The sequence below is a fragment of the Peromyscus californicus genome, unplaced genomic scaffold (assembly GCF_007827085.1).
Source record: "Peromyscus californicus insignis strain IS unplaced genomic scaffold, ASM782708v3 Scaffold_12__1_contigs__length_115047231, whole genome shotgun sequence".
NCBI classification, from domain to species: domain Eukaryota; kingdom Metazoa; phylum Chordata; class Mammalia; order Rodentia; family Cricetidae; genus Peromyscus; species Peromyscus californicus.
The window spans coordinates 72,610,606-72,636,583 of NW_026294413.1; the positions used below are offsets into that span (position 1 = coordinate 72,610,606).

Consider the following 25,978-nt stretch of genomic DNA (forward strand, 5'->3'; position numbering starts at 1 on the left):
TCACGTTGCCCAGTACGAATCAGGGACCTCTCTCCTCTATGTTTTTGCCTGGATTGCTTACCCTGTGACTCCTTTCTGTCCCCATAATCGTGCCTACAGACAACTGGAAGTGTGCCTTGGGGAGGTGGAGAACTCAGAGCTGTTTGTCGGGATTCTGGGCTCCCGCTATGGCTACGTCCCCCCTTGCTATGACCTACCTGACCATCCTCACTTCCACTGGGTAAGACAGACAAGGTTGGAGGGGCTGGGGAGGAAACAGGAGTGAGGAAAGCCAGCTTGACAGGAACGCTGGAGTGGACGCACCCCAGGTCCTTGAGTCTTGACGTGAAACACAGGCAGAAGACGCTACAAAACCATGGCCTAGAGGAAGCGATTCCTTTGGGAAGGAACTTTGGCCTGGGTTCCAGAGGGTTGAGGGTTCTCAGGGGGTCTGCTTGGCTTTGGCCATCAGACAGATCTGGTATTGCCCTCCCTTTGGACATTTGTAGGTTGTGTGGCTTCTTGGAAACAGAGTGGTTTAAATTAGCCTCAGTTTCAACACATATTAAATAGAAACAACATCTTCATTTCAGGGTTACTATTAGATAGGATTTTATTTAGCTGGGTGTAGTTATGCATATCCGAGATTGGGTAGGAGGGTCAGGAGTTCCAGGCCACCCTGGACAACTAAGTGACATTATCTCAGAATATGATGAAAAAGGTCAGGGAAGCTGGACATGGTGGCTCACGCCTTTAATTCCAGCACTGGGGAGTCAGAGGCAGAAGAATCTATGTGAGTTTGAGGCCAGCCTTGTTTACACAGCAAGTTCCAGGCCATCCAGAGCTACATAGTGAGACCCTGTCTCTCTCTCTCTCTCACACACACATACACACACACACACACACACACACACACACACAGTCTGGGAATACAGCTTAGTGGTAGAGTACTTGCCTACCATATGTAAGGTTCTAAATTCAGTCTCCAACAGCGAGGGGAAAATGTATTTTAAAATACCCAGTACATGTCAATCATTTTGGTAATTGTTAGCTGGTAACTACATTTTACTGCCTGTGTCTGGGGTAAGGGTGATCTCGGGCATGTGAAGGTGTCCAAGGATGGACTGATGCTGGGGATTGACCCTGCCCGTGTCTTCCTTCTCCATGTAGGCCCAGCAGTACCCCTCAGGGCGTTCTGTGACAGAAATGGAGGTGATGCAGTTCCTGAATCGTAGCCAACGCTTGCAGCCCTCTGCCCAAGCTCTCATCTACCTCCGAGACCCTGGTTTCCTCAGGTACCTTCTGTTGCTACCTGGTCAGATTTTCCTCCACAGAAAGTCAGACGGGTTCAGTCCTCGGCCCCCAGCATCCGGTGCTGAAAGAGAAACAGGCCCCAGAGAGCAAGTCTTTGCCACCCTAAGTCAGATCTCAGGCTGAGTGCAAAGTTTGAGGGAGCCAGAGCCTTGTCTCCTGGCCGATTCAGGAGGCTAGTCTCTGCGTCTGGCCTCACCCCTGGGGTGTCTTTGGTGGTCAGCTCTGTGCCGGATGCCTGGAAACCTGACTTTATTTCTGAGTCAGAAGAGACTGCACATCGGGTCTCAGAACTGAAGAGATACCTACACCAACAGAAAGAAGTTACCTGTCGCGGGTGAGCTGTGGGAGGTGGAGGCACCCGTCTGGGTGAGGTGTGGTGAGGGGAGCCAGGCCTGCTCTGACTGCCTATGTTTGCTTTACCTACAGGTACACCTGTGAATGGGGAGGTGTAGCAGCTGGCCGGCCCTATACTGGGGGCTTGGAGGAGTTTGGACAGTTGGTTCTCCAGGATGTGTGGAGCATGATCCAGAAGCTTTACCTGCAGGTTAGCAGGAGTGCTGATGGGCGGGGAGCAAGCTTGGTAATCCTGGGTGGGAAGCAAGTTGGTGGGGGTTGGGGGTGGGTTTTAGGCCGGCAGGTCCTGAGGAACATGAAAACATAGTACCCTGTGACCCTCAGCCTGCGGCCCAGCTGGAGCAGCCAGCAGCCATCTTGGATGATGACTTGATCCAGGCCAGCTTTCAGCAGCTGAAGAACCCACCCAGTCCTGCACGGCCACGTCTTCTTCAGGATACAGTGCAGCAGCTGATGCTGCCCCGTGGGAGACTGAGCCTAGTGACTGGGCAGGCAGGACAGGGAAAGACTGCCTTCCTGGTATGAGTCTCAGGCCGGAGGAAGGGCTTGGGAGCTGAGGAGGTGGCGCGGGGAGGTTATGCACATTCTAAAAATGTAAACATGGTTTTGTTCTGCCCCATGCAGGCATCCCTCGTGTCAGCGCTGGGGGCCCTCAGCCAGCCCCACGGGCCCCCCTTAGTTTTCTTCCACTTTTCAGCAGCCCGCCCCGACCAGTGTTTTGCCCTCAACCTTCTCAGACGCCTCTGCACCTATCTGCATCGAAAACTGCAAGAGCCGAGCGCCCTCCCTGGCACTTACAGGTGGGTACCCCCAAGATTAGCCAGCTCTGTTGCCCACCCTGCTCCTCCACCTCTGACCCTGACCTCTTCACACACAGAGGCCTGGTGTGGGAACTGCAGCAGAGGCTGCTCCCCAAATCCGCTCAGTCACTGAAACCTGGCCAGACCTTGGTCCTTATTATCGACGGGGCGGATAAGTTGGTAGGTCAGAATGGACAGCTGACTTTGGACTGGATCCCCAAGTCCCTTCCCCGGGTAAGTGTGAGGCCAGGCTGAGAAAGGAGGGAGGTTGGAGAAGAGGGTGCCGTGGAGCTGTAGGGAGAGGGACCTGGCTAATGCTGTTCTATCCCCCCCCCACCCCGCCCCAACCTTTCTGTTCCTTTGTGCAAATATCACAGCGAGTACACCTGGTGCTGAGTGTGTCTAGTGACTCAGGCCTGGGAGAGACCCTTCAGCAAAGTCAGGGTGCTTCCGTGGTGGCCTTGGGGCCTCTGATCCCCTCTTCGAGGGCTCAGCTTGTGCGAGACGAGCTAGCACTGTACGGGAAACGGCTGGAGGAGTCACCTTTCAACAACCAGGTTGGGCCCAGACCGGGGCTGGTGGGGATGTAGGGTGAATCGGGGAGCTATCAGGGTACAGCTGCTGAAGCCACTAGCTGCCTCCCTAGGACCACTCTTTAGATGTCCCCAGACCTCTCTGCCAGGGGAAGTTGTTATTGTTAGAAAGCTCTGATTTCTGATAAGACCACCTAGACTTTTCCATGGTGAACAGTCTCCCTGGGGAGGGTGAGTAGAATTATGGCTAAGGCGGGCTAGGCTGAGCTGTAGAAGATTTTCTGACAGGATCTGACTGGGAAGCAGGACGGGGGTTGTATTTTGAGACGCTGTCGTGTGCCCATCCCTTACTTAAACCCTCAGAGGAGGAGCCGCTTGGTGCTGTAGCAGAGGCGAGCTACGGTAGACAGGCTTCCCTAGTCCCCGTGCTGAACCCTCCAACTCCCACCAGATGCGGCTGCTGCTGGTAAAGCAGGGCTCAGGCCTGCCACTCTACCTGCGCCTCGTCACTGACTACCTGAGGCTCTTCACACTCTATGAACAGGTGGGTCGATCCTTCATCCACAAAGTGCTAACCTATTTCCCATTGCTGTTAGCCTTCTGGGGCTCCATGCCTCATGCCGATCTGTCTTAGTTACTTTTCTGCTGTTATGATAAAATACCCCGACACAGGCAGCTTAGGAAGGAGGCATTTATTTGGCTTACAGTCCGAGTTTATAGTCCGTTTATAGTCGCAGGGTTGTTATCGTGGCAGGAGCTTGGGGCAGCTGGTCACATTGCACCTGAAGTCAGGAAGCAAAGAGCTGTAAATCTTTGTGCTTAGCACGGTTTTGCTTCTTAACACAGTGCAGGATATCAGCCAGGGGAACGGAACCACCCACAGTAGGTAGGTCTTTCCACCTCTAGGTCTCAGGACATGGCCAGACTGACACCTGATTCTTGGCTAAAATAATCACACAAACAGGCCCTATCCGGGTTCCTGATAAAGTTCTTGTTGCTCTTTGAAACTTCTGGTGTCACTTTTTTTTTTTTTTTCTTACTTTCATCTTCTTTTGCTGTGATAAAACACTGGCAGAGGCTACTTAAGGGTCTAAGGATGTCTTCTGGCTCACAGTTCCTGGGTAGAGTCCATGATGGCGGGGAAGCCAAGAGGAGCTTGAGTCAGGAAGCCGAGAAGGAGGAATGCGTGCTGCTGCTCAGCTTCCTTACTTTAAAAAAAGTCATTAGATTTATTCATTTTATTTTACGTGTGAGTGTCTGACCTGTGTGTATACTGTGTTGTGTGTGTGCTCGGGGCCCGAAGGGGTCAGAAGAGGGCCTCGGGTCCTCTGGAACTGGAGTTGCCAGATGGTTGTGAACCATCATGTGGGTCTGAGAATTAAACCCAAGTCCTCTGCCAGAGCAACAAGTGCTCTTTACTGCTGAGCCATCCCTCCACCCCCTCAGCTTCCTTTCTAGTCCAAAAGCTCATCCAGGGATTGATGCCACCCACCTGTGAGCAGGTCCTCCCACCTCAGTTAATGCAGTCAAGGCCGTTCCCCACAGGCGTGTCTAGAGGCCCATCTTTCAGGTGGTTCTAGACTCGGTCAAGTTGAAAATCAACGCTAAGCATCATCTCTCATCTTTTTGCTGTCTCTGGTCACCCATTCCCTGTCTTTGCCTGACTCCTACTTTTCTCTCAACTGTTTTTCTTTACCTTTTCATCCCTCCCTGCCCCACTTCTCGCCCCTCCGTCCCCTCTTGGTGACCAGAGTCACCGCTCCGCCTCCCCCCACGGGCGAAGCCTGGCCATTTTTTTTTTTTTCCCTCCCAGGTGTCTGAGAGACTGCGGACCCTGCCTGCCTCCCTCCCACTGCTGCTGCAGCACGTCCTGAGCACCTTGGAGCAAGAACATGGCCACGATGTCCTTCCTCGAGCTCTGGCTGCCCTTCAGGTCACGCACAGCGGTCAGTGGTTGGGGAAGGATGGGAGGCTGAGGGCTCAGCTATTGGGTGACCTTAGTTCGGGTGGGGTCTTAGCCAGCGGTGCCAGGAGGGGTCATGTGTAATGGCGAGGGACCCTCCTGTGTGGTTTGGGTTGTCAGAGAGTTTATGGTTTCAGGTCTGACTGTGGACCAGCTCCATGCAGTGCTCAGCACATGGCTGGTTTTGCCCAAGGAGCCTAAGAGCTGGGAAGAGGCAGTGGCTGTTGGTCACAGTAGAAACCCTTACCCGTCGGGTCCATTTGCCTACCTTGTCCAGAGTCTACGAAGGTAATGCTGCCCCAGCTGAGCTCCCAGCAGCCTCACTGCCTCTCCAGTTAGGACATCATGTGATTCTTCCTCCCCCCCCCCCCCGCCCTTTCTTTGGTATAGCCCCAACGCTTGCCCCCCAGGTCCTGAACGCCGCTGGTCCAGTTACCCCTCTGCAGTGGGACTGCCAGCACTCGTCTGTGCCAGCAGGTTCACTGACCGGCTCTCTCTGTTTCTCCTCCCTTACTCTTCTCCCCTCTTCGCTCGAGGACAGTTTACTAGGGGAGGGCCCTGTGGAGCGCCCTGGTGCCCGTCTCCGCCTCTCTGGCGGGCCTCTGAGGACAGCCGTTAGACGGCGCTATGGGAAAAGGCTGGGGCTGGAGAAGACTGCACACACCCTCCTTGCAGGTGATTGCAGCCCCAATCAGCATGGGCAGGAGAATGGGGCTTGGACCTGGCGGTCAGGACCATACACTGGCCACTGGGTAGATAACTGCTGTAGCCGAAGACTTTGGAGATGCTACAGGGATAAGCCCTTCTCCGTGTCTGTTCTTGCAGCTCACCTCTGGAAGACATGTGATCCCGATGCCTCAGGCACCTTCCGAAGTTGCCCTCCTGAGGCTCTCAAAGATTTGCCTTTCCACCTGGTTAGTCCCCGTACCTCATAGATTCATTAGTTCACGCATTCACCCATTCTTAGGTCCCTCTCCCCCTTCTCACTATCCCACCGGTGACATTAGCCTCCTTACGGGCTGTCTACCTTCTTTGAGTTTGCCTGCTTCCCCCTTTGCCTCAGGTCCCGGGTGTAAGTCCTGGATGCATAGGCATGCTCTAAGACTAGCCTATTCCTCCTCACCAGCCCCTTCACATCCTAATGAACCCAATATGCTCTCCCCAGCTCCAGAGCGGGAACCGTGATCTCCTCGGAAAATTTCTCGCCAACCTCCATGTGGTAGCTGCCTATCTGGAAATGGGCCTAATCTCTGACCTCTTGGAGGCCCATGTGCTCTATGGTGAGATGTCACTGGATTTTTCTTTTGAGATATGGGATGCCCTACCCAAGGGTAGGTGTTAAAAAACACAGCCAAATTTCCATCCCAGCTTGAAAATGCCACAGGTGTAGGCAAGTGATTCTTAGTGGAGCCTTTTGCTTAGATCTCTTCCGTAGAGTTTCTCAGTTTATACTGAACAGTAAATTATCTAGGAAGTTTGTTAAAATTGCAGATTCTAAGGTCACAAGATTCCACTTCCCTAGGTCTGCAGTGAGACTCAAACCATGAGTTAGGTGTTTCTGATGTGAAGTTCAGAGGGTCACACTTTGAGACTTAGAATTTTAAATACACCATGTAATTTTACTTGGCACTGAGGTTAATGGAGTCTAGGCTGGCTTCCTAATGATACTGTGCTTCTTTCTAACCCCCACTCCCTGTGTGTGTGTGTGTGTGTGTGTGTGTGTGTGTGTGTGTGTGTGTATGTGTGTGTTTGTATGTGTTTATGTGTATGTTTGTGTGTGTGTGTTCGTGTGTATGTATATGCTTGTATGTGAGTGTGTATATGTGTGTGAGTGTGTGCTTGTGTGTGTGTTTGTGAGTGAGTGTGCATGTGTGTTTGTGTGTGAGTGTGTATGTGTGTGTGTATGTTTCTGTGTGACTGTGTATGTTTGTGTGTAAACGTTTGTGTGTATATGTGTGTGTTTGTGTGCTTGTGTGTGTATGTGTGTATGTGTGTGTGTGCGTGCTTGTGTGTGTATGTGTTTGTGTGCTTGTGTGTACATGTGTGCTTGTGTGTGTGTGTGTGTGTGTGTGTGTGTGTGTGTGTGTGTGAATACTGCACACAGTCGCCTATGGAGGCTAGAGTTGCTGTTGGTTGTTGTCTATCGCCCCCCCTTATTCCATCGAGGCGGGGTCTCACTGAATCTGGAGCCCACTGTTTTTCGGTTGGGCTGATGGCCAACAAGATCCGGTGGTTCTCCTGTCTTCTCTACTCCCACCCCCCACACCAGCACTAGGGTTACAGGCGCATGTGGCGTACCTGGCTTTTTGGGAAGGTCTGGGGAGCTGAACCGAGGTCCTCATGTTTGTGCAGCACGCTCTCCCACCCACTGAGTCATCTCCTCAGCCACCCTCAACCTCTCCTCTCTTTTCAAACAGCTTCTTCAACGTCCGAAGCGAACCAGGAGCCGCTGGAGGCAGATGTTGCTGTATTCCACACCTTCCTGAGGCAGCAGGCTTCGCTCCTTGCCCAGTATCCTCTGCTCCTGCTCCAGCAGGCGGCCAGCCAGCCTGTAGACTCACCCATTTGCTGCCAGGCCCCCCTGCTCACCCACCGATGGCACCTCCAGTTCACACTACGATGGATTAATAAACCCCAGACCTTGAAGGACCAGCAAAGGTAAGACCTGTGACCCCAGCTCTGGTAGGCCTTTCCGAGAAAAAGAAAGGACAGACTTGGAATTGCCATGGAGAGGGGTTCAGGCATAGAATTGCAGAAGTTGATTCCCATTGGCTTTCCTTCCCTCACTTCCTCTTTCTTCCTACTTTTTTTTTCTTCCTCTCTAGCTTGTCTCTGGCAGTTTCCTCCCCGACCGCTGTGGCCTTATCCCCTAATGGGCAAAGAGCAGCTGTGGGCACTGCCAGTGGGACAATTTACCTGTTGGATTTGAGAACCTGGCAGGTATGATGCGGAAGGCAGTGACCATCAGGAAACCCTCACATACTGCCCTGAAGGTCTAGGCAAGCCAAGCACATCCTTAGAACCCTGGTTGATTCAGCAACATCGTTCACCTCAATTCAGATTAGACACCCTGGTCAAAGGATCAGTCAACAGCTGGGTGTGGTGGTTCACACCTGTAATCCCAGCATCTGGGAGACTGGGGCAGGAGGACTGAGCTCAACGCCAGCCTGGGCTGCCTATTCAGTTCAAGGCCTGCTGGGATTGCCTAGAACGAAAGGGAACTCAGCAGCGGGTGTGGCTGTGCGGCTTTGCTGCCCAGTTTCCGTTCGAGGCATGTTAGTGTTTTGAGGAGCACAGGGCTCCGACCCGGAGCCCAGTTGTTCACATGATAGGGACTATGTGAGCTTTGTAGATAGAGGGAAGACTTTGGGTGGGAAAAGGCAGGCCTTCTGGCTTGCACACGGAGCCTCAACAAAGACGCAGGAGAGAAGGGTCCTGTAAATTGTTCTGAATGATTGCAGCAGCAGGTAATACCGGTCTGGAGAGAGGAGACAGCCACAGGCTTTCTCTTCTTACCCACATTACCCCCTCACCCCTGTGTACATGCGTTTATGTAATACCCTTCCCTAGAACCTGAAAAATCTGTGGTGAGAAAAGGTGACTCTGCTTTGATTATGAGGTACACTTGAACCTGTGTTTGGGCTGGGAATGTAGACAGCCAAGGACTTAAGCCCTTTTTGCCTTGGCCTCCTTTTTATGGCTGGGGCTGGGAATGGGTTGGTTATGGAGGACTGAGGGAATCACCTGAGTAGTCACGCTCCCCAACTGGCCGTTACAGGAGGAGAAGGCACTGGTGAGCGGCTGTGATGGGATTTCCTCTTTTGCGTTCCTCTCGGACAGTGCTCTCTTCCTTACTACCTTCGATGGGCTCCTGGAGCTCTGGGACCTGCAGCATGGCTGCTGGTGAGTGGTTCCCTCCTGTTTGAGAGTGAGAAGCCCTGAGAGAAAGGAGTGAGGAGGGAGCCTAATAGTGACCCCGTACCCTGACTTTGTCTTCCTGGGACAGGGCGTTCCAGGCCAAGGCCCACCAGTACCAAATCACTGGCTGCTGCCTAAGCCCAGACCGACGCCTGCTGGCCACTGTGTGTTTGGGAGGATACCTAAAGGTAACAAAAAGTGACCCTAAACCGTGAGTCAGACCTGATCTGTTGCTCAACATGACAGAGCTGCTGACTGCCTATCCTAGGGAAGCTTTACTGAGGCAGGGGACTAGCTAAGGTGACCCTCAGGAGCTCTGGGGCTGAAAAGCTCCGCCATTTGCATCCAGCACCCCGATTCCTCTTCTCTTTCTTCTCCAGCTCTGGGACACAGTCCGTGGACAGCTGGCCTTCCAGCACACCTGTCCCAGATCCCTGAACTGCATTGCCTTTCACCCAGAGGGGCAGGTGGTAGCCACCGGCAGCTGGGCTGGCAGCATTACCTTCTTCCGGGCAGATGGACTCAAAGTCATCAAGGTGAGAAGGTCCTGTGTAGCTCTCGGGGAGAACACTCAGGGCAGGAGTGAAAGTGGAGAGTAACAGCTGTGTTCTGGGTCCCTTTGAGCCGGCGCTGAGAACAGGCTCTGTTGCTTCTGTTTCTAACACCCGCGTCTAGGAACTCAGAGCCCCAGGAGCCTCTGTCCGTACCCTGACATTCAGTGCCCCTGGGAAGTCTGTGGCTGTAGGCCGGATAGATGGGGCAGTGGAGCTGTGGGCCTGGCAGGAGGGGACGCGGCTGGCGGCCTTCCCCGCACACCATGGCTGTGTTACTGCTCTTCTTTCTTTGCACGCTGGAGGCCGGTTCCTGACGGCCGGAGAAGATGGCAAGGTGAGCTTCCAGAGGGCCTGTGGTGGGTTCGGGAACAGAGTAGCAAAAGTAGGGATGCCAGGATCCTTTGTGGAGGATCCTGGGGGAGTTTGGATGGTGAGAGATTTTCTGCAGTCTTTTGAAGGGAGATGTCATAGGGGATGGGGACCGGGCAGCAGGGGTGAGTATCTTTAAACTCCTTTCTGGCATCCTAGGCTCAGTTATGGTCAGGATTTCTTGGCCGGCCCAGGGGTTCCCTGGGCTCTCATCCTCTGTCTCCTGCACTCTCTGTGGCTCTCAATCCAGACGGTGACCAGGTAGCTGTTGGGTACCGAGAAGATGGCATTAAAATCTACAACATTTCTTCAGGTATCAGAGGGGGAGTGGACGGGTGGGCACCCTTGGAAAGAAGATACCCACTACCTCATTCCTTTTCCCAAATGTCTGTCTTTCGTGTACTCTTCCATTTTCTAGGTTCCCAGGAGACTCAGTGTCAGGTGCTAAATGTGGCAGTGTCCGCCCTGGTCTGGCTGAGTCCCAGCGTTTTGGTGAATGGTGCAGAAGATGGGTCCCTGCATGGCTGGGTGCTCAAGGGACGCTCCCTTCATTCCCTGTGGCTGTTATCCCGGCACCAGAAGCCTGTGCTTGGACTGGCTACCTCCCAGAAACTCTTGGCTTCTGCTTCAGGTACTACTGAACAGTGTTATTGAATCATCTCTTTGAAATATGCTGGTGTCACCCTTCCATTTATAACTGTAATAACACATGCTCATCAAAATCCATGCACATCCAATTTAAAATGCTTTTGAATGTGTTCTTTTTTTTTTTTTTTTGTCAGAGCTGAGGACCGAACCCAGGGCCTTGCGCTTGCTAGGCAAGCGCTCTACCCCTTGAATGTGTTCTTACATAATTATTTCTAGACTGTTTCTAGAAAGAGTAGAGAAGAGGAGGAGAAGGAGTGCAGAATGGCCTTGGTCCTCTGGAAGTGAGAGGTTTGAACCTCACAGATGGTGAGGTGAAAGCCACATTGAGGCCTTGAGAAATGTAGCTTCTGCAGCAGCTGCTGTGAGAAGTGTGGTGGGAAATTGCAGCCACAAGGAGACACATTCCTGCCCTGAGTCTGCCAAGCAGGAGCTGGGGTGCAGGGCGTTCCCATGCTGTGTGCTTATGTAGTGTGGGAGCCTTGCCCAGGGCCTGGGCACATTCTGGTGACTCACCGTCCCACTTCCTTCGAGCTGTGTTCTTGGATGCTGTGCTCTGCTCCCGTGGTTCCCTTTGCCTCCTGGGCCGGTCTTGCTTTGGTGTTCAGGAAGCGCTTCCCTTTCTATTTCCAATGCAGAGGATTTCACAGTGCGACTGTGGCCCCGGCAGCTGCTGACACAGCCACGTGAGGTAGAAGACTTTCCCTGTGGTGCTGAGCTCCGGGGACACGAGGGCCCAGTGTGTTGCTGTAGCTTCAGCCCTGATGGAGGCATTTTGGCCACTGCGGGCAGGGATCGGGTGAGCTGCAGAAGGATGTAACCTTGGGGTCCCACAGCCTCTTTTTTTTTTTTTTTTTTTTTTTTTTAACAGTTTGTTTCCCATTGCTTTCTCCTGCTTTTTGATCTGCCAGATCTGCAGGTGGGTCTAACCTGCATGCCTTACACTTTTTCTTTTTTTTTTAAACTTCCTGCTTGAAACCAGGTGTGGTGGCACCCACCTTAACCTCAGTACTTAGAAGGTGAAGGCAGGATCAGGAGGTCATTGATCGTTGGTCCAGGGCCAGCTAGGACACATGAGACTTTGTCAAAAACAAAACAACCACCCTGTCTGAAATGGCTTCGGCATGGCTGTGGTCTGTGTCCTGATGGATCCCTGTCCTTGCCTACGCAGAATCTCCTCTGCTGGGACGTGAAGAGAGCCCAAGCCCCTGTTCTGATTCACTCCTTCTCTTCCTGTCACCGTGACTGGGTCACTGGCTGTGCATGGACCAAAGACAACCTGCTGGTGAGTGAAGGGATGGGCAAGAATACGCAAAGCCCAGCAAGGAACTTGGAGGAAAACAATCTCCATTGCAGACTCTTTCTAGCATAATAGTTAATTAGTAATAGTTTAATAATTAATAATAGTTTTGCTAACATTTTCTGGGTACATAGTATATGCTGGGTTTGACACGACCTCAGTTTTACTTATTACCATAATTAATCTTTATAATACCCTGTAAAGGTCTAGGGGGTGGTGGTGGCGCATGCCTTTAATCCCAGCACTCAGAAGGCAGAGGCAGGCAGATGTCTGTGGGTTCGAGGCCAGCCTGGTCTACAAAGTGAGTTCCAGGACAGCCAGAGCTGTAACACAGAGAAACCCTGTCTTTAAAAAAACAAAACAAAAAAAACCAATACCCTGTAAAGTAGACACTACAGTTATGTCTTCTTCACAGATAAGAAAATTGACCCCAGAAAAGCATTTTCAAGGTCCTGCCAGTGATAAAGCTGAGCAATGCAATAAGCATTCTTCTTTGTTTGAATTCTTTACACTTGTATGTGCACGTGTGTATACGTGTGGATGGATGTTGTGCCACGTTGCGTTCATGGAGGTCCAAAGACGACTTGCAGTAGTCAGTGCTTTTCACACGTGGGTTCTAGGAACTGAACTTGGGTTGTCAGGCTTGTGGCAGGTGCCTGCTTCCGCTGAACCATTCCTCCATCCTTGAGCTAATAGACGTTCCGGTAGGAAAGCCCCTCGGCCTTTTCGGTGTTGGATCTTGAACCCGAGGCCTTTCGCATGCTAGCCAGGTACTCTACCGTGTAGCCACGTTCCTCTAGCCCGTGCCTTTTTTATTTTAAGATTTACATTTTTTTCATTATGTTTTTAATATGTACGTGTCTGTGTGTGGGTTTGTGCATGTGAGTGCCATGCCTGTGGAGGCCAGAAGAGGATGGTGGATCCGATGAATCCAGAGTTACAGGCCGTTGTGAGCTACCTGATGTGGGTGCTGAGGAGCAAATTCGTGTCTTCTAGAACAGAGCAGTTTTACAGTTGGAGCCATCTCCAGCCCCAAAGTCCATGTTCCTAACAAGAACACAGTACTGTCTCTCCAACATTGGAATGCCTGAGAGTGAAAGATATTGCTGTGACTTATTAATCTCAGATTATTTTTAATAAATTAACAAATCTCAGATTATTTTCTCAGTATTTGTGAAGTATATTTCCCTATATAGAGTTCTAATTTTTTTTAATATATAATTTATTCTATGTTCATTGGTGTTTTGTCTGGATGAGAGGGTCAGAAGCCCTAGAACTTGAGTTGAGACAGACATGAGCTGCCATGTGGGTGCTGGGAATTGAACCCAGGTCCTCTGGAAGAGCAGACCATGCTCTTAACCACTGAGCCATCTCTCTGGCCCCTCTTATATTGTCTTTAAAAAAAAAGAGATACAAGAAAGAACCCACACATGGTGTTGCACTCTTTTAATCCTAGCGTAGTGCGTTCCAGGCCAGCCAGAGCTACACAGTGAGGCCCTGTCTCAAAGCCCTCAAATAAAATGCTGGAGGAATGCTGACAATCTTGCTCCTTTCACTTCTGACTGCAGGTCTCCTGCTCTAGTGACGGCTCTGTGGGACTCTGGGATCCACAGTCAGGACAGCAGCTTGGTCAGTTCCTGGGTCACCAGAGTGCCGTGAGCACCGTGGTTGCTGTGGTAAGGCAATGGACTTGACTAGCATTCTCTGGAAAGGCCAGGAGAATCTGGGAGACTGGATGCATTAGGTGTCCAGTCTCAAAGGCAAATGGTAAAAATGCGATACTTAGGACCGTACTACAGTCTTGAGTCTGGTGGGTGATGCGATGGGTGGCACATTAAAAACATGTCCTCTTAGTATCATGAATTTCCAGCAAGATTGCAGTCCTGAGCCACTCGGCTCCACACTTCTCAACTCCACATCCTTTTACATCTTCCAAGTCCCAGATGTTTACCTTCCCCTCTCTGGAGGGAGTTAGGGTCTTGGCCAGGTGTTCTCTCAGTTCTTGGTATCTTAATCAGGAATTAAATAAAAACACACACAGAATGGGCAGGAGAGATGGCTCAGCAGCTGAGAGCACTTCCTGAAGACCTGAAGTCAATCCTCATGTCAGACAGCTCACAGCTGCCTGTGTCTCCAGCTCCATGGAGATCTGAAGCCTCTGCCCTCCTTGGGCACCTCCACTCATGTGCACATGCCTACACACACACACACACACACACACACACACACACACACACACACACACACACACACACAGAGACAGACAGACAGACACACACACACACACACAGACACACTTAAATTTTTTTTTTAAATTTTAAAGTACACACAGATTATGAGGACAGAGAGGTAATTTTATTCAAAACAATAGTACAATAGCCTGTCAACAAGGACAGTGGGCCACATAAGTGAAAGAATACTCGGGGCCCTAGGTTATTGGTTAGGGCTTCTTGGATAAGTCTGCAGGAAGGAGGAGTTTGGTTGCTGGGGGTTACTAGGGGAATAGGGTATAGTTTGTGTGGTTCTCTATTTCTGTTGACAGACTTGGATTAAATAAGCGTTTTGCTCTCTGCACATGTCTTCTACCACAATGCATCTACTTTGAATTATATGTATACCAAACAGGGACACAGTTTGCTTTATTGCACATGCATCCAAAACCAGTTCCGGCCAGATCAGAGCCCCCACCCCACCCTCATACCCAGAGGGAAGATAGGATATGATTGGATGGAAATCTGTCTATGTTTGATGCATGTTAGGGGGAAGAGAATTTTATTCCATTGTCCAAAGGTAGGAATGTGTGCAGCTCTATGCAGGTAGGGAACTAAGGTTGTTGTTTAGAGAGGTGGGTATGCATAGCACATGCCGGGCAGGGGCTCAGGCTGCCGGATGAGTTATTACAAGACAGTTGTGTGCACACTCCAAAACAAGCGCAGTCCAAGACTGCCAACCTCCTCCCTTTGCTTGCCTGCCTCCTTTCCCGTGTCCCGTTCACTGCGACTGTCCTCTGATACTGTGATCCGGGGACAGGAGGAACACATCGTATCTGTGAGCCGGGATGGGACCTTGAAAGTGTGGGACCGTCAGGGCGTGGAGCTGACCAGCATCCCTGCTCACTCAGGACCCATCAGCCAGTGTGCAGCTGCCCTGGAGCCCCGCCCAGGTATTGAACTGTCGCCCTTCCCTTTCGCTGCTACCTCATCCTTTTTGGTCTCCTTCTCTTCCTTCTCCTCTTCTTTTTCAGTAGTAGAGAGTAAACCTAGGGCCCGGGGCTTGCTACGCTAGCACTCTATTTCAAGCCTTTGCCTCTGGGCCTGGCCGTTTCTTCTGAGTTGTTTTCCCTGTCTTTTCAGCTGGACAGCCTGGGTCGGAGCTTCTGGTGGTGACTGTTGGACTGGATGGGGCCACAAAGTTGTGGCATCCCCTCTTGGTGAGTTCTCTGCAAGAACTGGGGTAGGGAAGAGAGAGAGAAGGTACGCAGGACAACCTCTGCAACCTCCTTTATCCTAGGTGTGCCAAATACGCACCCTCCAGGGACACAGCGGTCCAGTCACGGCAGCTGCTGCGTCCGAGGCCTCAGGCCTCCTGCTGACCTCAGATAATAGCTCTGTCCACCTCTGGCAGATCCCCAAGGAAGCAGGTGAGTGAGAGGAGGAGGAGGTAGCATGAAAGAAGACTGGAACAAAGGATGCTAAAGTCACCTGATACCTCTTTATCCTTTCCAGTAGCCTGGATGTTTCTTTCTTTCTTTCTCTGAGACAAGGTTTCACTTTGTAGTCTTGGCTAGCCTGGAACTTTAAAGCAGACTGGCCTTAGACTCACAGAGATCCACCTGCCTCTGTATCCCCAGTGACAGGATTAAAGGCATGCACCGCTAATCCTAGCTCAGTATCAGAGCTCTTTTTTTTTTTTTTTTTTTTTTTTTTTGGTTTTTTCGAGACAGGGTTTTTCTGTGTAGCTTTGCGCCTTTCCTGGAACTCACTTGGTAGCCCAGGCTGGCCTCGAACTCACAGAGATCCACCTGGCTCTGCCTCCCGAGTGCTGGGATTAAAGGCGTGCGCCACCACCGCCCGGCATCAGAGCTCTTAATGTATGTATCCCTACCTTTCTTCACCAGATGATACACACAAACCTAGGAGTTCTATGGTCATCTCTGCTGTGGCATGGGCACCAGATGGTTCTCTGGCAGTGTCTGGAAATGAAGCTGGGGAGCTAATCCTGTGGCAGGAAGCCAAAGCCGTGGCTACAGCACAGGTTGTCTAAGTCCGTGTGAATTCTGTCCCCCTGTGTGTTTAGAGGGACTCCCTTGGGTTAGAGTTTTGCCTGCACGTCTGGGAGGGCAAAGGTTTATGCTTTTTCCTCAAAAGTACTGAACTGAACTTGCTTCACACACAGGCTCCGGGCCGCGTCAGTGACCTGGTCTGGTACTCGGCACATTCATTCTTTGTTCTCAGTGCTAATGAGAAAGTCAGCGAGTGGCAGGTGGAACTGATGGAAGGGTCGACATCCAGAAACCCCAGGTGAAACTGGGCAGCTGCTGATGGGGATATGGAGCTGCATATGCCTAGGATGTTGTTATGATCTGTCTGTGCTTTGGGTGAGGCTGATGGGATGTCGGCTGCCCCTGGCTTTATGAGTTGTTGCCTCTGTGGGGCAGCTAAGTCGTTTTGCTTTATACTACTTTATTTGTGAGTAGTACCTGTGGAAGTGAGGCGTCTGAGGGAGGTTAGCTAAAGTAGTGCCTTCCTTTGTTCATGTCTTTAGAGTCTTCAGCTGTGTGTGCCAAGGTCGGAGAACAACCTGAGGGAGTTGGCTCTGCTGCCAGCATGTGGGTTCTGGGAATCTAAGGTCATCAGGCTCATTGGCCAATACCTTTCCCCATTGAGCCCTGGTCTTGTCAGTTTAAATGAGTGATTGTTTTTTTTAAATTTGGGTTTTTGGTTTTTTGAGACAGGGTTTCTCTGTGTAGCCCTGGCTGTCCTGGATCTCACTCTCTAGATCAGGCTGGTCTCACAGAAATCTGCCTGCCTCTGCCTCCCAAGTGCTGGGATTAAAGGCGTGCGCCACCACCGCCCGGCGGTGGGGCACACCTTTAATCCCAGCACTCGGGAGGCAGAGCCAGGCAGATCTCTGTGAGTTCGAGGCCAGCCTGGTCTCCAAAGCGAGTTCCAGGAAAGGCGCAAAGCTACACAGAGAAACCCTGTCTCGAAAAAACCAAAAAAAAAAAAAAAAAAAAAAAAAAAAAAAGGTGTGCCCCACCACCGCCCAGCTAAATGAGTAATTCTTAAATGCCTACTTGGTGTCAAGTTCTGGACCAGAGAGTGTGGAATACGTGAATTGTTTTTCTTTATTTCTTTATTACTTTTCTTGAGGTAGGGTTGTGTTATATTGCTCAGGCTAGCAGCTCAGACTCCTTCCCACTGAGCCTCCTGAGTGGCTAGAATTAGAAGTGTGTGGCACCAAACCCAGCTGAATTTTTAAAAAAGCCTCCAGTAACTCATAGGTCTGCAAAATTTGAGAAATGTTAGCAAAGAGATGGTCTTTAAAATTAGACATAAAAAAAATGAAGAATTTTCTGGGCCAGTAAGGGAAGGAAATGATATTCCAGAAAAGCAAATAGTGTTAACACAACCCAGAAAAGTGAATAGTGTTAACAAAATTTATGCATGGGAGTTCTCAGAGTATTCTGGTTTTTTTTTCTTTCGTGTGTGTGTGTGTGTGTGTGTGTGTGTGTGTGTGTGTGTGTGTGTGTGTGGTGATGGGGTGTGCTTGTTCAGGGCACTCATGTGGAGGACAGAGGACAATTCTTGGAGTCAGTTCTTTCCTGCACTTTGTGCCTCCCTGATGAGCTGTCTTTCTGGCCCTACTTGGAGTGTGGGGCCAGAATTCTGGGTGCAGCCAGGACCTTGGGTTCCTAGCGGGGATGGGGAAGGTGGTGGCCAAGAAGAAGGTAGATGGTGGTGGGGCAGTCCTTTAATTCCAGCACTCAGGAGCAGATCTCTTTGAGTTCAAGACCAACCTGGGCTACATAGAGAGTTTCAGGTCCAAAAGCAAGGTTAGTACATTTAGAGACCTGCCCAGAACTATGGACTTTGATGGGTTAGGTCTTTGTTTTCATTTTTGGCTGGTGGTGCTGTTTACACACTGAGTGTTATGGCCTGAATGGTACTTCCATCATGGAGTCAGTTGTGCTGAGGTTTGGAGGCCTGCTAAGGTCTGGGGCCCTGTTACAGAAGGAAGTATCCACAGAGCTTACTGATGGACGCAAAAGACAGCAGTGTTAGCAGTAAGGGAGCATGATGGTGGATGTTGCTGTAAGAAAGACAGGCGCTGGGAATGTAGCTCAGTGCTAGAGTGCTTGTCTGAGTCCTGCCAGAGGCTCCGGGTCCCATCCCCAGTACAGCAAAAGCAAGCAAGCATGCACACAGAGGTTAGGAACAGGACATGTGTAGGTCAGTCATGTGTTTTATACTTCATTCACGAGAAGTGCGTGGGAATGCGTCTGAGAGAAGTTCGCTAAGGAAGTGTTTGTGTCTGTCTTTTGAGCTACAGTCTTCACATGAAGCGAGTTCTACAGGAGGACTTGGGAGTCTTGACAGGTCTGGTTCTGGCCCCTGATGGCCAGTCTCTCATCTTAATGAAAGAGAATGTGGAATTACTACAGATGAAGCCTGGGTGTGCTCCAACCAGGATCTGGTAAGATACAAAATGCAAAACCTCTTGGGCTGAAGAGAAGAAAAGCGGTTTAGTGGTTACCCTGAGATGGAGTCGAACTCAGGGTATAGCACCAGGGTCTTAAAGAAAGGTGGTCTTGGGCTCAGTCTTTTACTCTCTTATAAAACAGCAGGAAGTATGGAGTACGTTCTTCAGTCCTGTGCACCAGCAAGGAGTGCGGCGTGTTTTACCTGCAGCAGGAGGACTCTGGGTATCTTTCTTTCTTGGTGAGTCCTGTGCGGAACATTGGAACCCATCGTGGAGGAGAGAGGGAAGGGAAAGGCAGGTGGCTCCTATCCTCCGTCTCCCCTTCCCTGGAGCAACTCCGTTTGAAATCACTGGATGCTGAGTTCCCATCTAAGATTTCCCTGTGCAAGAAAAGGTGGTAGAATTTTTAAAACCAGGGACCTAGGAGGGTTTTTGTTGTTGTTTTCCACTTCCTTTCTCTCCCCTCCCCTCCCCTCTCCTCTCTTCCTCTCCCCTCCCCTCCCCCTTTCCCTTTTCTTTCCTTTTGAGATAGGGTCTCACTGTGCAGCCACGACTGACCTGGAACTCACAGGCATCTGCTTGCCTCTGCCTCCTGAGTGCTGGGAGGTGTGTGCCACTGTTGGTTCAGGCATGGAAGTCAGAAACAACTTGGTGGGTTGGTTCTCTCTTTCTACCATGTGGGTTCTAGAGCTCAAACTCAGGTTGTCAGGCCTGGTGGCAAGTGCTCCTACCTGCTGAGCCCTCTCTCTGGCCCCCAGCTTTCTTCTCTCTCTCTCTCTGTCTCTCTCTCTCTCCCTCCCCCTTCCCCTCTCCCTCCCCTCCCCTCCCCTCCTCTCCTCTCCCTCCCTCCCTTCCTTCCTTTCTTTTTTGGTTTTTTTGAGACAGGCTTTCTCTGTGTAGCCCTGGCTGTCCTGGAACTCACTCTAGAGAGCAGGCTGGCCTTGAACTCACAGAGATCCACCTGCCTCTGGTTCTCTAGTGCTAAGATTAAAGGGGTGTGCCACCACGCCCAGCCTGTCTCCCAGGTTTTTTAATTGTGATTTTTTTTTTTTACTGACTCTGTCAGTATGAGCATTTGAGGACAAGGGCTGCAAGGTGTCTCTGTCATGCTGCCATTACCTCATAGGTGTTTTACACTTACCGATTTCAGTATGTCAAAGCTAGATTCCATTCCCAAGTGTCCTGAGGTCTCTTGTTTCTGGAAAGTTTATGAAATCCTAGCCTGTTACCTACTCAAGTAACCTACAAAGCCTGTCTAGGAAGCAGTGGTTCTGTTCCCAAACATGTATCTAAGTAAAAGAAGTGTACATGTTCCCAAATGCCAGGCACAGGCAGGTCTATGTCAGCCTGGTTCAGCATAGCCAAACCAATGTATGTGCCTGGACACAGAGAGAAGACGGGTAACTTCAGTGTAGAACCGTGTGGTAGGAAAGCAGAACATGACATTGAGTGTTGACAAATGGGAAATGCACATGTCATGTTCTGCCAAAGGAGGCTGGACACAAACATGTCCTCGCCACAGAGACCTCACTCACGTGGAGTAGATCGTGACACTAAAATCTGCTGCCAGCGCTGGGGGTTCTTCTACCCACTGGGGATGGGCGTGATAACAACATCAAGATGGTAGATATGTTCTACATCTTCACCTGGGAGAGCTCAGGGATAGATTCTTACACGCATCCATCCGATGCCTGAACTGGACTTGTAGATTGCTTTTTAATGTCCTGAGCACGTTAGAGCAGAACACTGTGGTTTTGTTTGTGGAGTTGTGTCCTATGTGCTCAGACTGAATGAAGTTACCTAATCACCTGTCCTTTCACAGGAGCAGAAGGAGTCAGGAGAGTTTGGGGAGGCCCTGGACTTCAATCTGAACTTAAAGAATCCTAATGGGTCCCCGGTATCAATCACCCAGGCCAAACCTGAGTCTGGTTAGTGAGAGGGAAAAGACCAGAGGAGCTCTGGGGTGGCTTAGGGGAGGCTGGTGGGTCCTAAAGGCCTGAGACCTGGCTCTCTAACTTGACTCTTAAAATGGCAGAGTCATCATTTCTCTGCGCCACCTCTGATGGAATGCTGTGGAACGTAGCTGAGTGTACCCCAGACGGAGAATGGATTGTAGGTAACACTTGGCAGAAAGAAGCAAAAACACCTAAAACTCAGAGTCCAGGGACAGATTCATCTGAGTCAAATTCCTACACGGAGAACTGGTGGGAACCCAGACATTTGAAGGCACGTCAGTGTAAAAAGGTAAGCTTGGGGCAAGGGTCATAGAGAAGGAGGAGGTTCTAGATCTGACGCAGCCGCCTTCGCTGCTTCCTTAATGGAAAGGTCTCCCTGAGAACTCATGTTGTTCCCCTCCTCTCTGAGATTCACTTGGGCGCAGTCACAGCCCTCCATGTGCTTCCTGGATTGCTGGTGACTGCTTCGAAGGACAGAGATGTTAAGCTGTGGGAGAGACCCAGTATGCAGCTGGTAAGTGTGTGTGTGTGTGTGTGTGTGTGTGTGTGCGCACATGCATGCAAACTGGGAAAGGGCTACTACAAGAAAACATTTAGGCTAAGGAGGGGCAAAAGATGGAGGTTGTTTGCTTCGATCTCTCTTGCAGTGGCCCGATGCTAAGGTATTGATTTGAGAGGAAGATAAGTTAATAAGGAGACCCCAAGCCTGTAGCTTCACCTCTCCCATTTCTGTTCCTGTCTTAGTTGGGTTTGTTCCGATGTGATGGGCCAGTGAGCTGCCTGGAACCTTGGCTGGGGCCCAACTCTACCCTGCAGCTTGCCGTGGGAGACAATCAAGGAAACCTGTATTTTCTATCGTGGGAATGACAATGCGGTACTCGGGACAAAGATGACGTCACTTGTACTAGATGATGCAAACTGGAAGACACCAGTGTCTACATTCTTTTTTTTTTTTTTTTTTGTTTTGTTTTGTTTTTCGAGACAGGGTTTCTCTGTGTAGCTTTGCGCCTTTCCTGGAACTCACTTGGTAGCCCAGGCTGGCCTCGAACTCACAGAGATCCACCTGGCTCTGCCTCCCGAGTGCTGGGATTAAAGGCGTGCGCCACCACCGCCCGGCTACATTCTTAATAAGATCATAAAAATAAAGTGTTGGAAGATCTTTAAGTACAACCCTGATTGTATTCTCTAGTGGATTTACATCAACGGGGAGGGATATGGATGTTCTTTTCTTTTTTTTTTTTTTTCCTTTTCTGGAGCTGAGGACCGAACCCAGGGCCTTGTGCTTGCTAGGCAAGCGCTCTACCACTGAGCTAAATCCCCAACCCCGGATGTTCTTTTCTAATTCAGTATTTATTTATTTATTGGTTTTTCGAGACAGGGTTTCTCTGTAGCTTTGGAGCCTGACTTGGACTAGCTCTGTAGACCAGGCTGGCCTCAAACTCACAGAGATCCACCTGCCTGTGCCTCCCGAGTGCTGGGATTACAGGCGTGCGCCACCACTGCCTGGTTAGCATTTATTTTCATTAGAGCTGCAAGGAAATGAACCACATCTTTCATAGGTAGGTTAGAGTCCTGTGTCCTTTCTTCCTTAAGATCCATTTAGAGACAGGATTATTCTGTATTGCAGCTCTGGCTATCCTGGAACCTGCTTTGTAGACAAGGCTGGCCTTGAACTCACGGAGACCCGTCTGGCTCTGCCTCCCAAGTGCTGGGATTAAAGGCATGTGCCACCACAACTTGGCACCTCCTTAGGATCTAAACCCCCTTTCCTGCCAGGAGGTGGAGTGAGTATTGTCGACCAGTACTCAGTTTGAATAGACCTCTGCCAGGAGGTGGAGTGAGTATTGTCGACTGGTACTCAGTTTGAATAGACCTCTGCCAGGAGGTGGAATGAGTATTGTCGACCAGTACTCAGTTTGAATAGACCTCTACCAGGAGGTGGAGTGAGTATTGTCGACCAGTACTCAGTTTGAATAGACCTGAGGGACCTTGTTTTGTCATGAAAAGAAGCAAGAAAGAATGAGTTCAAGTCAATAGACTTATGAGCATTTAGAAAATGGATAGACCCAGGGCACTTCTGGGTTCCTCTCACAGACACAGTCCTCTTCCCAGAACTAACTGGCCAGAGAGAGGAACCAAGGCACTGAAGGCAGAACGAGTCTTTGACTTTGCACTTGCCTTACAAGCATTCATTGATAGACTAACCCGCATTCTTGGAAGAAATCACAAACATATTTCTCCCTCAGATTGAAATTCATGGAGCTGGAGAGAAGGCCCCATGGTTACGGGCATTGGCCACTCTTCCAGAGGACACAGGTTCCACTCTCAGTGCCTATCTGGTAGCTCACAACTGGCTGTAACTCCAGTTCCAGGAAACCCATCACCCTCTTCTAGCTTCCATAGGTAATGCATGCATGTGGTGCACAGACATACATGCAGTCAGAACACTCATACACATAAAATAAAAACAAATCTTTGCTTAAAGTGTTCTTTTTTAATTAATTAGTTTTATTTTATGTGCATTGGTGTGTTGCTCTTGGTTTCAGATCCCCTGGAACTGGAGTTACAGACACAGTTCTGAGCTTCCATGTGGGTGCTGGAAATTGAACCTGGGTCCTCTGGAAGAGTGGTCAGTGCTCTTAACCACTGAGCCATCTCTCCAGCCCCTCTTAAAGTGTTCTTTAAAAAAAAAAAAAGCCAGGATAGCTGAGCAGCGGTGGCCTTTAATCCCAGCACTGGGGAGGCAGAGGTAGGCGGATCTCTATGAGTTCGAGGCCAGCCTGGTCTACAGAGTGAGTTCCAGGGCAGCCAGGGCTGTTACACAGAGAAACCCTGTCTCTGAAAAACAAAAGAAAAACAAAACAAAAATGAAGTTCATAAAACTTACGACATGTTGACAAGTGGAATAATCATGTCCATGGATTTACATTGATTCTGACTTACGAAGTTCTAGCCTTGAACTCAGAGATCTGTCTGACTTCTCCTTCACCTCCTGAGTGCTGAGATTCAAGCTGTGAGCTACCATGCCCAGCTCTGTAAAAGTTACCGTGAAGCATAGTGATAAATGACCATAGTCTGTACTTAGGCTGAGGAAGGAGAATTATCGTGAATTTGAGGTCATCCTGGCCTACATAGTGAGTTCTAAGACAGCCAGACATATAGTGTAAGATCCTGTCTCAAAAATGAAGGGGCCAGTGAGATGACTCAGCAGGTAAGAGCACCTGATACCAACCTGAGTCTGATCTTCAGAACCCACAGTAGGAGGAAAACTCACTCCTGCAAATTGTCCTGTGACCCCTGCATGTGTACCATAGTATGTGTATATGTGTGTGTCTCCCTGTCCCTGTAAGTAAATAAATAGATAAAGTAGGAAATAATAATAAAAAAAACTCTCTCTGAACCTCATTTTTTCTAAAATGCTATTTTATGAGTGAGAGAAAAGAAAGAACTCTACCTCACGGACATCTGTGTTTCATGTATCAAGTAACTGTTGGCACTAAAATTTTTCAGCTGGTAATAACACACAATTCCCACTCATTAATAAATGTTAGCAAAGAAGTCATATGGTTATACTAATGTTGAAGAGGGAGGGAAATTTTTTTTTTGAGACACTATAAAGATTAGGCTGGCTTCCAACTCAGAGATACGTTTGCTCCTGCCTCCTGAGTGTGGGGATTAAATGTGTGAACCACCATGCCTGGCTAAGAAATTTATTTTTGTTTCTGAAAGGAGAATCAGAAACAAAAACATGAATAATAGATATATTCCCAAAGAACTTAACTGTTGGTAACTTTTTAGTGGTGTGGTATATATGTATATATTTTTGGCTTTCTGAGACAGAGTTGAACTTCCTACATTGCTGAGGATGACCCTGATCTCATGATCCCCCTTGCCTCCATCCTACCAGACTCTGGGATTATAGGTTCATTTTTCTTTCATGATGTTGAAGTTTAGACTCAGGACCACATGCAAGCTGGATAGTTCTTTACCATTGAGCTACACTCCTATCTAGCTTTTTTTTTCTTCAAATCATTTTTTAAAATTTTAGATTTATTTATGTGTATGAGTGTTTTGGGTGCATGTGCATATATATGTGTGCCTGGTGCCCACAAGGGTTAGAAGGCAGAGTTGGGTCCCGTGGACCTGGTTTTGAGCTACCATGTAGGTTTTGGGAACTGAATTGAGGTCCTCTGTAAGAGCAACGAGTGCTCCTCACTGCTCATCTATCCCTCCTCACGCCCCTTTCTTCAAGTTGCTTAAGATTTACAGAACAGTTGCAGGAATGGTAAAGGTTGCTCTTGGATGTCCTTCATCTGCTTTCTCTAACACTGACATCGCACTTAACATTTCTACAGGATTATTAACTAAAATACAAATACTGGATTTTGCCACTTTGAGACCCCACATTACATTTAGCCATGTCTCCTCTAATTGTGAGGTCTTTCAGTTTTTTTATAATCTTGATACTTCGGAAGAGTACTGACTCAGGGTTTTGTAGGCTGTGCCTTTTTTTGGTTTTGTCTGTTCTTGTCTCGTGAATAGACTGAGAGTGTAGGTTTTAGAGGAGGAGATGTGTGTTTCTCCTTGCATCCTTTCAGAGGACAGAAGATGCCAATACGACTTGTTACCGGTGATGTCAACCTTCATCATTTTAAAAGATTTTTTTTTTTTTTGAGACAGGGTCTCACTATACAGTACCGGCTGCCTGGTACTTGCAAGTGCACTGTCCCTCCTGCTTCTGCCCCTCGGGTGCTGGGATCACAGGCATGCACCGCTGCACCGCTGCACCACTGCACCACCAACCCTGCTGAAAGTTTTGTTTTGATAAGGCAGCTGGGCCAGGTGGGTAGGCTGTAATTCCAGCTTCTCTGCAGGGTTGAAGCAGAAGATGGGGCAGAGGTAGCCTGAGCTACAGAATTAAATTCAAGCCTAATCTGGCCAACTCACTGAGGCCCTGATTCATGTAGCTTAGTGTTACAGCACTTGCCTAGCATGTGGGAGGCACTAGATTCAGATCCCATTACCATACATACTTAAAAAGAGACCAACTTATTTGTTTGCTTGTGCTGTTGCTGATGTAGTCTAAGAAACGAATTTAATCAAGGTCACAAAGATTCCCTTTAGGTTTTGAGTTTCACACCATTAGGCCTTACAGTCAGGTTGTGGTTCATTTAGTTTTGTACACATTGTAAGGAAGCATCCAGATTTGTTGCTTTGCATGGGACAGCCAATGCTTTAGTACCATTTAGGTTTTTTTAAAGATTTATTTTGGGGGCTGGAGAAATGGCTCAGCCATTAAGAGAGCTTCTTGTTCTTACAGAGGGCTCAAGTTTGGTTCCCAGCACGCACATCAGGTGGCTCACAATTGTTTGTAACTCCAGCTTCAGGGGCTCCAACACCCTCTTCAGATGGTACATGTGCAGACACATTAAATAAAAAAATAAGAAAGGGGGGTTGGTGTGGTAGTGCACGCATTTAATTGCAGCACTTGGAGGCAGAGGCAGGCAGATAGAGGCAGTGAGACTCTATCTAAAAAATGGGGGTGGGGGCTGGAGAGATGGCTTGGCAGCTAACTGCACTTAGTGTTCTTGC

The 25,978-nt window shown here is 49.5% G+C and overlaps 1 protein-coding gene across 2 annotated transcripts in view; it reads left to right on the forward strand.

Moving 5' to 3' along the window:
• Nucleotides 1-21,556, forward strand: part of Tep1 (telomerase associated protein 1) — a 45,984-nt gene extending 24,428 nt beyond the window's left edge. Inside the window, exons 20-55 of one of the 2 annotated variants that reach the window (XM_052733382.1) lie at nt 100-220; nt 1,150-1,274; nt 1,514-1,627; nt 1,720-1,837; nt 1,972-2,166; nt 2,272-2,447; nt 2,525-2,681; nt 2,825-3,004; nt 3,432-3,524; nt 4,794-4,926; nt 5,081-5,231; nt 5,485-5,618; nt 5,769-5,857; nt 6,109-6,223; nt 7,361-7,601; nt 7,769-7,883; nt 8,722-8,846; nt 8,950-9,049; nt 9,242-9,397; nt 9,537-9,749; nt 9,944-10,097; nt 10,203-10,415; nt 11,068-11,228; nt 11,601-11,714; nt 13,298-13,405; nt 14,760-14,892; nt 15,083-15,159; nt 15,240-15,369; nt 15,847-15,983; nt 16,125-16,249; nt 18,282-18,425; nt 18,574-18,670; nt 20,254-20,359; nt 20,467-20,675; nt 20,796-20,900; nt 21,131-21,556. In XM_052733382.1, coding sequence (XP_052589342.1) covers nt 100-220; nt 1,150-1,274; nt 1,514-1,627; nt 1,720-1,837; nt 1,972-2,166; nt 2,272-2,447; nt 2,525-2,681; nt 2,825-3,004; nt 3,432-3,524; nt 4,794-4,926; nt 5,081-5,231; nt 5,485-5,618; nt 5,769-5,857; nt 6,109-6,223; nt 7,361-7,601; nt 7,769-7,883; nt 8,722-8,846; nt 8,950-9,049; nt 9,242-9,397; nt 9,537-9,749; nt 9,944-10,097; nt 10,203-10,415; nt 11,068-11,228; nt 11,601-11,714; nt 13,298-13,405; nt 14,760-14,892; nt 15,083-15,159; nt 15,240-15,369; nt 15,847-15,983; nt 16,125-16,249; nt 18,282-18,425; nt 18,574-18,670; nt 20,254-20,359; nt 20,467-20,675; nt 20,796-20,900; nt 21,131-21,253 — 4,987 coding nt within the window. In that variant the 3' untranslated portion in view covers nt 21,254-21,556. Of the gene's footprint in view, nt 1-99; nt 221-1,149; nt 1,275-1,513; nt 1,628-1,719; nt 1,838-1,971; nt 2,167-2,271; nt 2,448-2,524; nt 2,682-2,824; nt 3,005-3,431; nt 3,525-4,793; nt 4,927-5,080; nt 5,232-5,484; nt 5,619-5,768; nt 5,858-6,108; nt 6,224-7,360; nt 7,602-7,768; nt 7,884-8,721; nt 8,847-8,949; nt 9,050-9,241; nt 9,398-9,536; nt 9,750-9,943; nt 10,098-10,202; nt 10,416-11,067; nt 11,229-11,600; nt 11,715-13,297; nt 13,406-14,759; nt 14,893-15,082; nt 15,160-15,239; nt 15,370-15,846; nt 15,984-16,124; nt 16,250-18,281; nt 18,426-18,573; nt 18,671-20,253; nt 20,360-20,466; nt 20,676-20,795; nt 20,901-21,130 lie in introns of those variants that run through there. The other variant, XR_008217101.1, reaches the window with a different exon arrangement.
• Nucleotides 21,557-25,978: the final 4,422 nt, after the last annotated feature.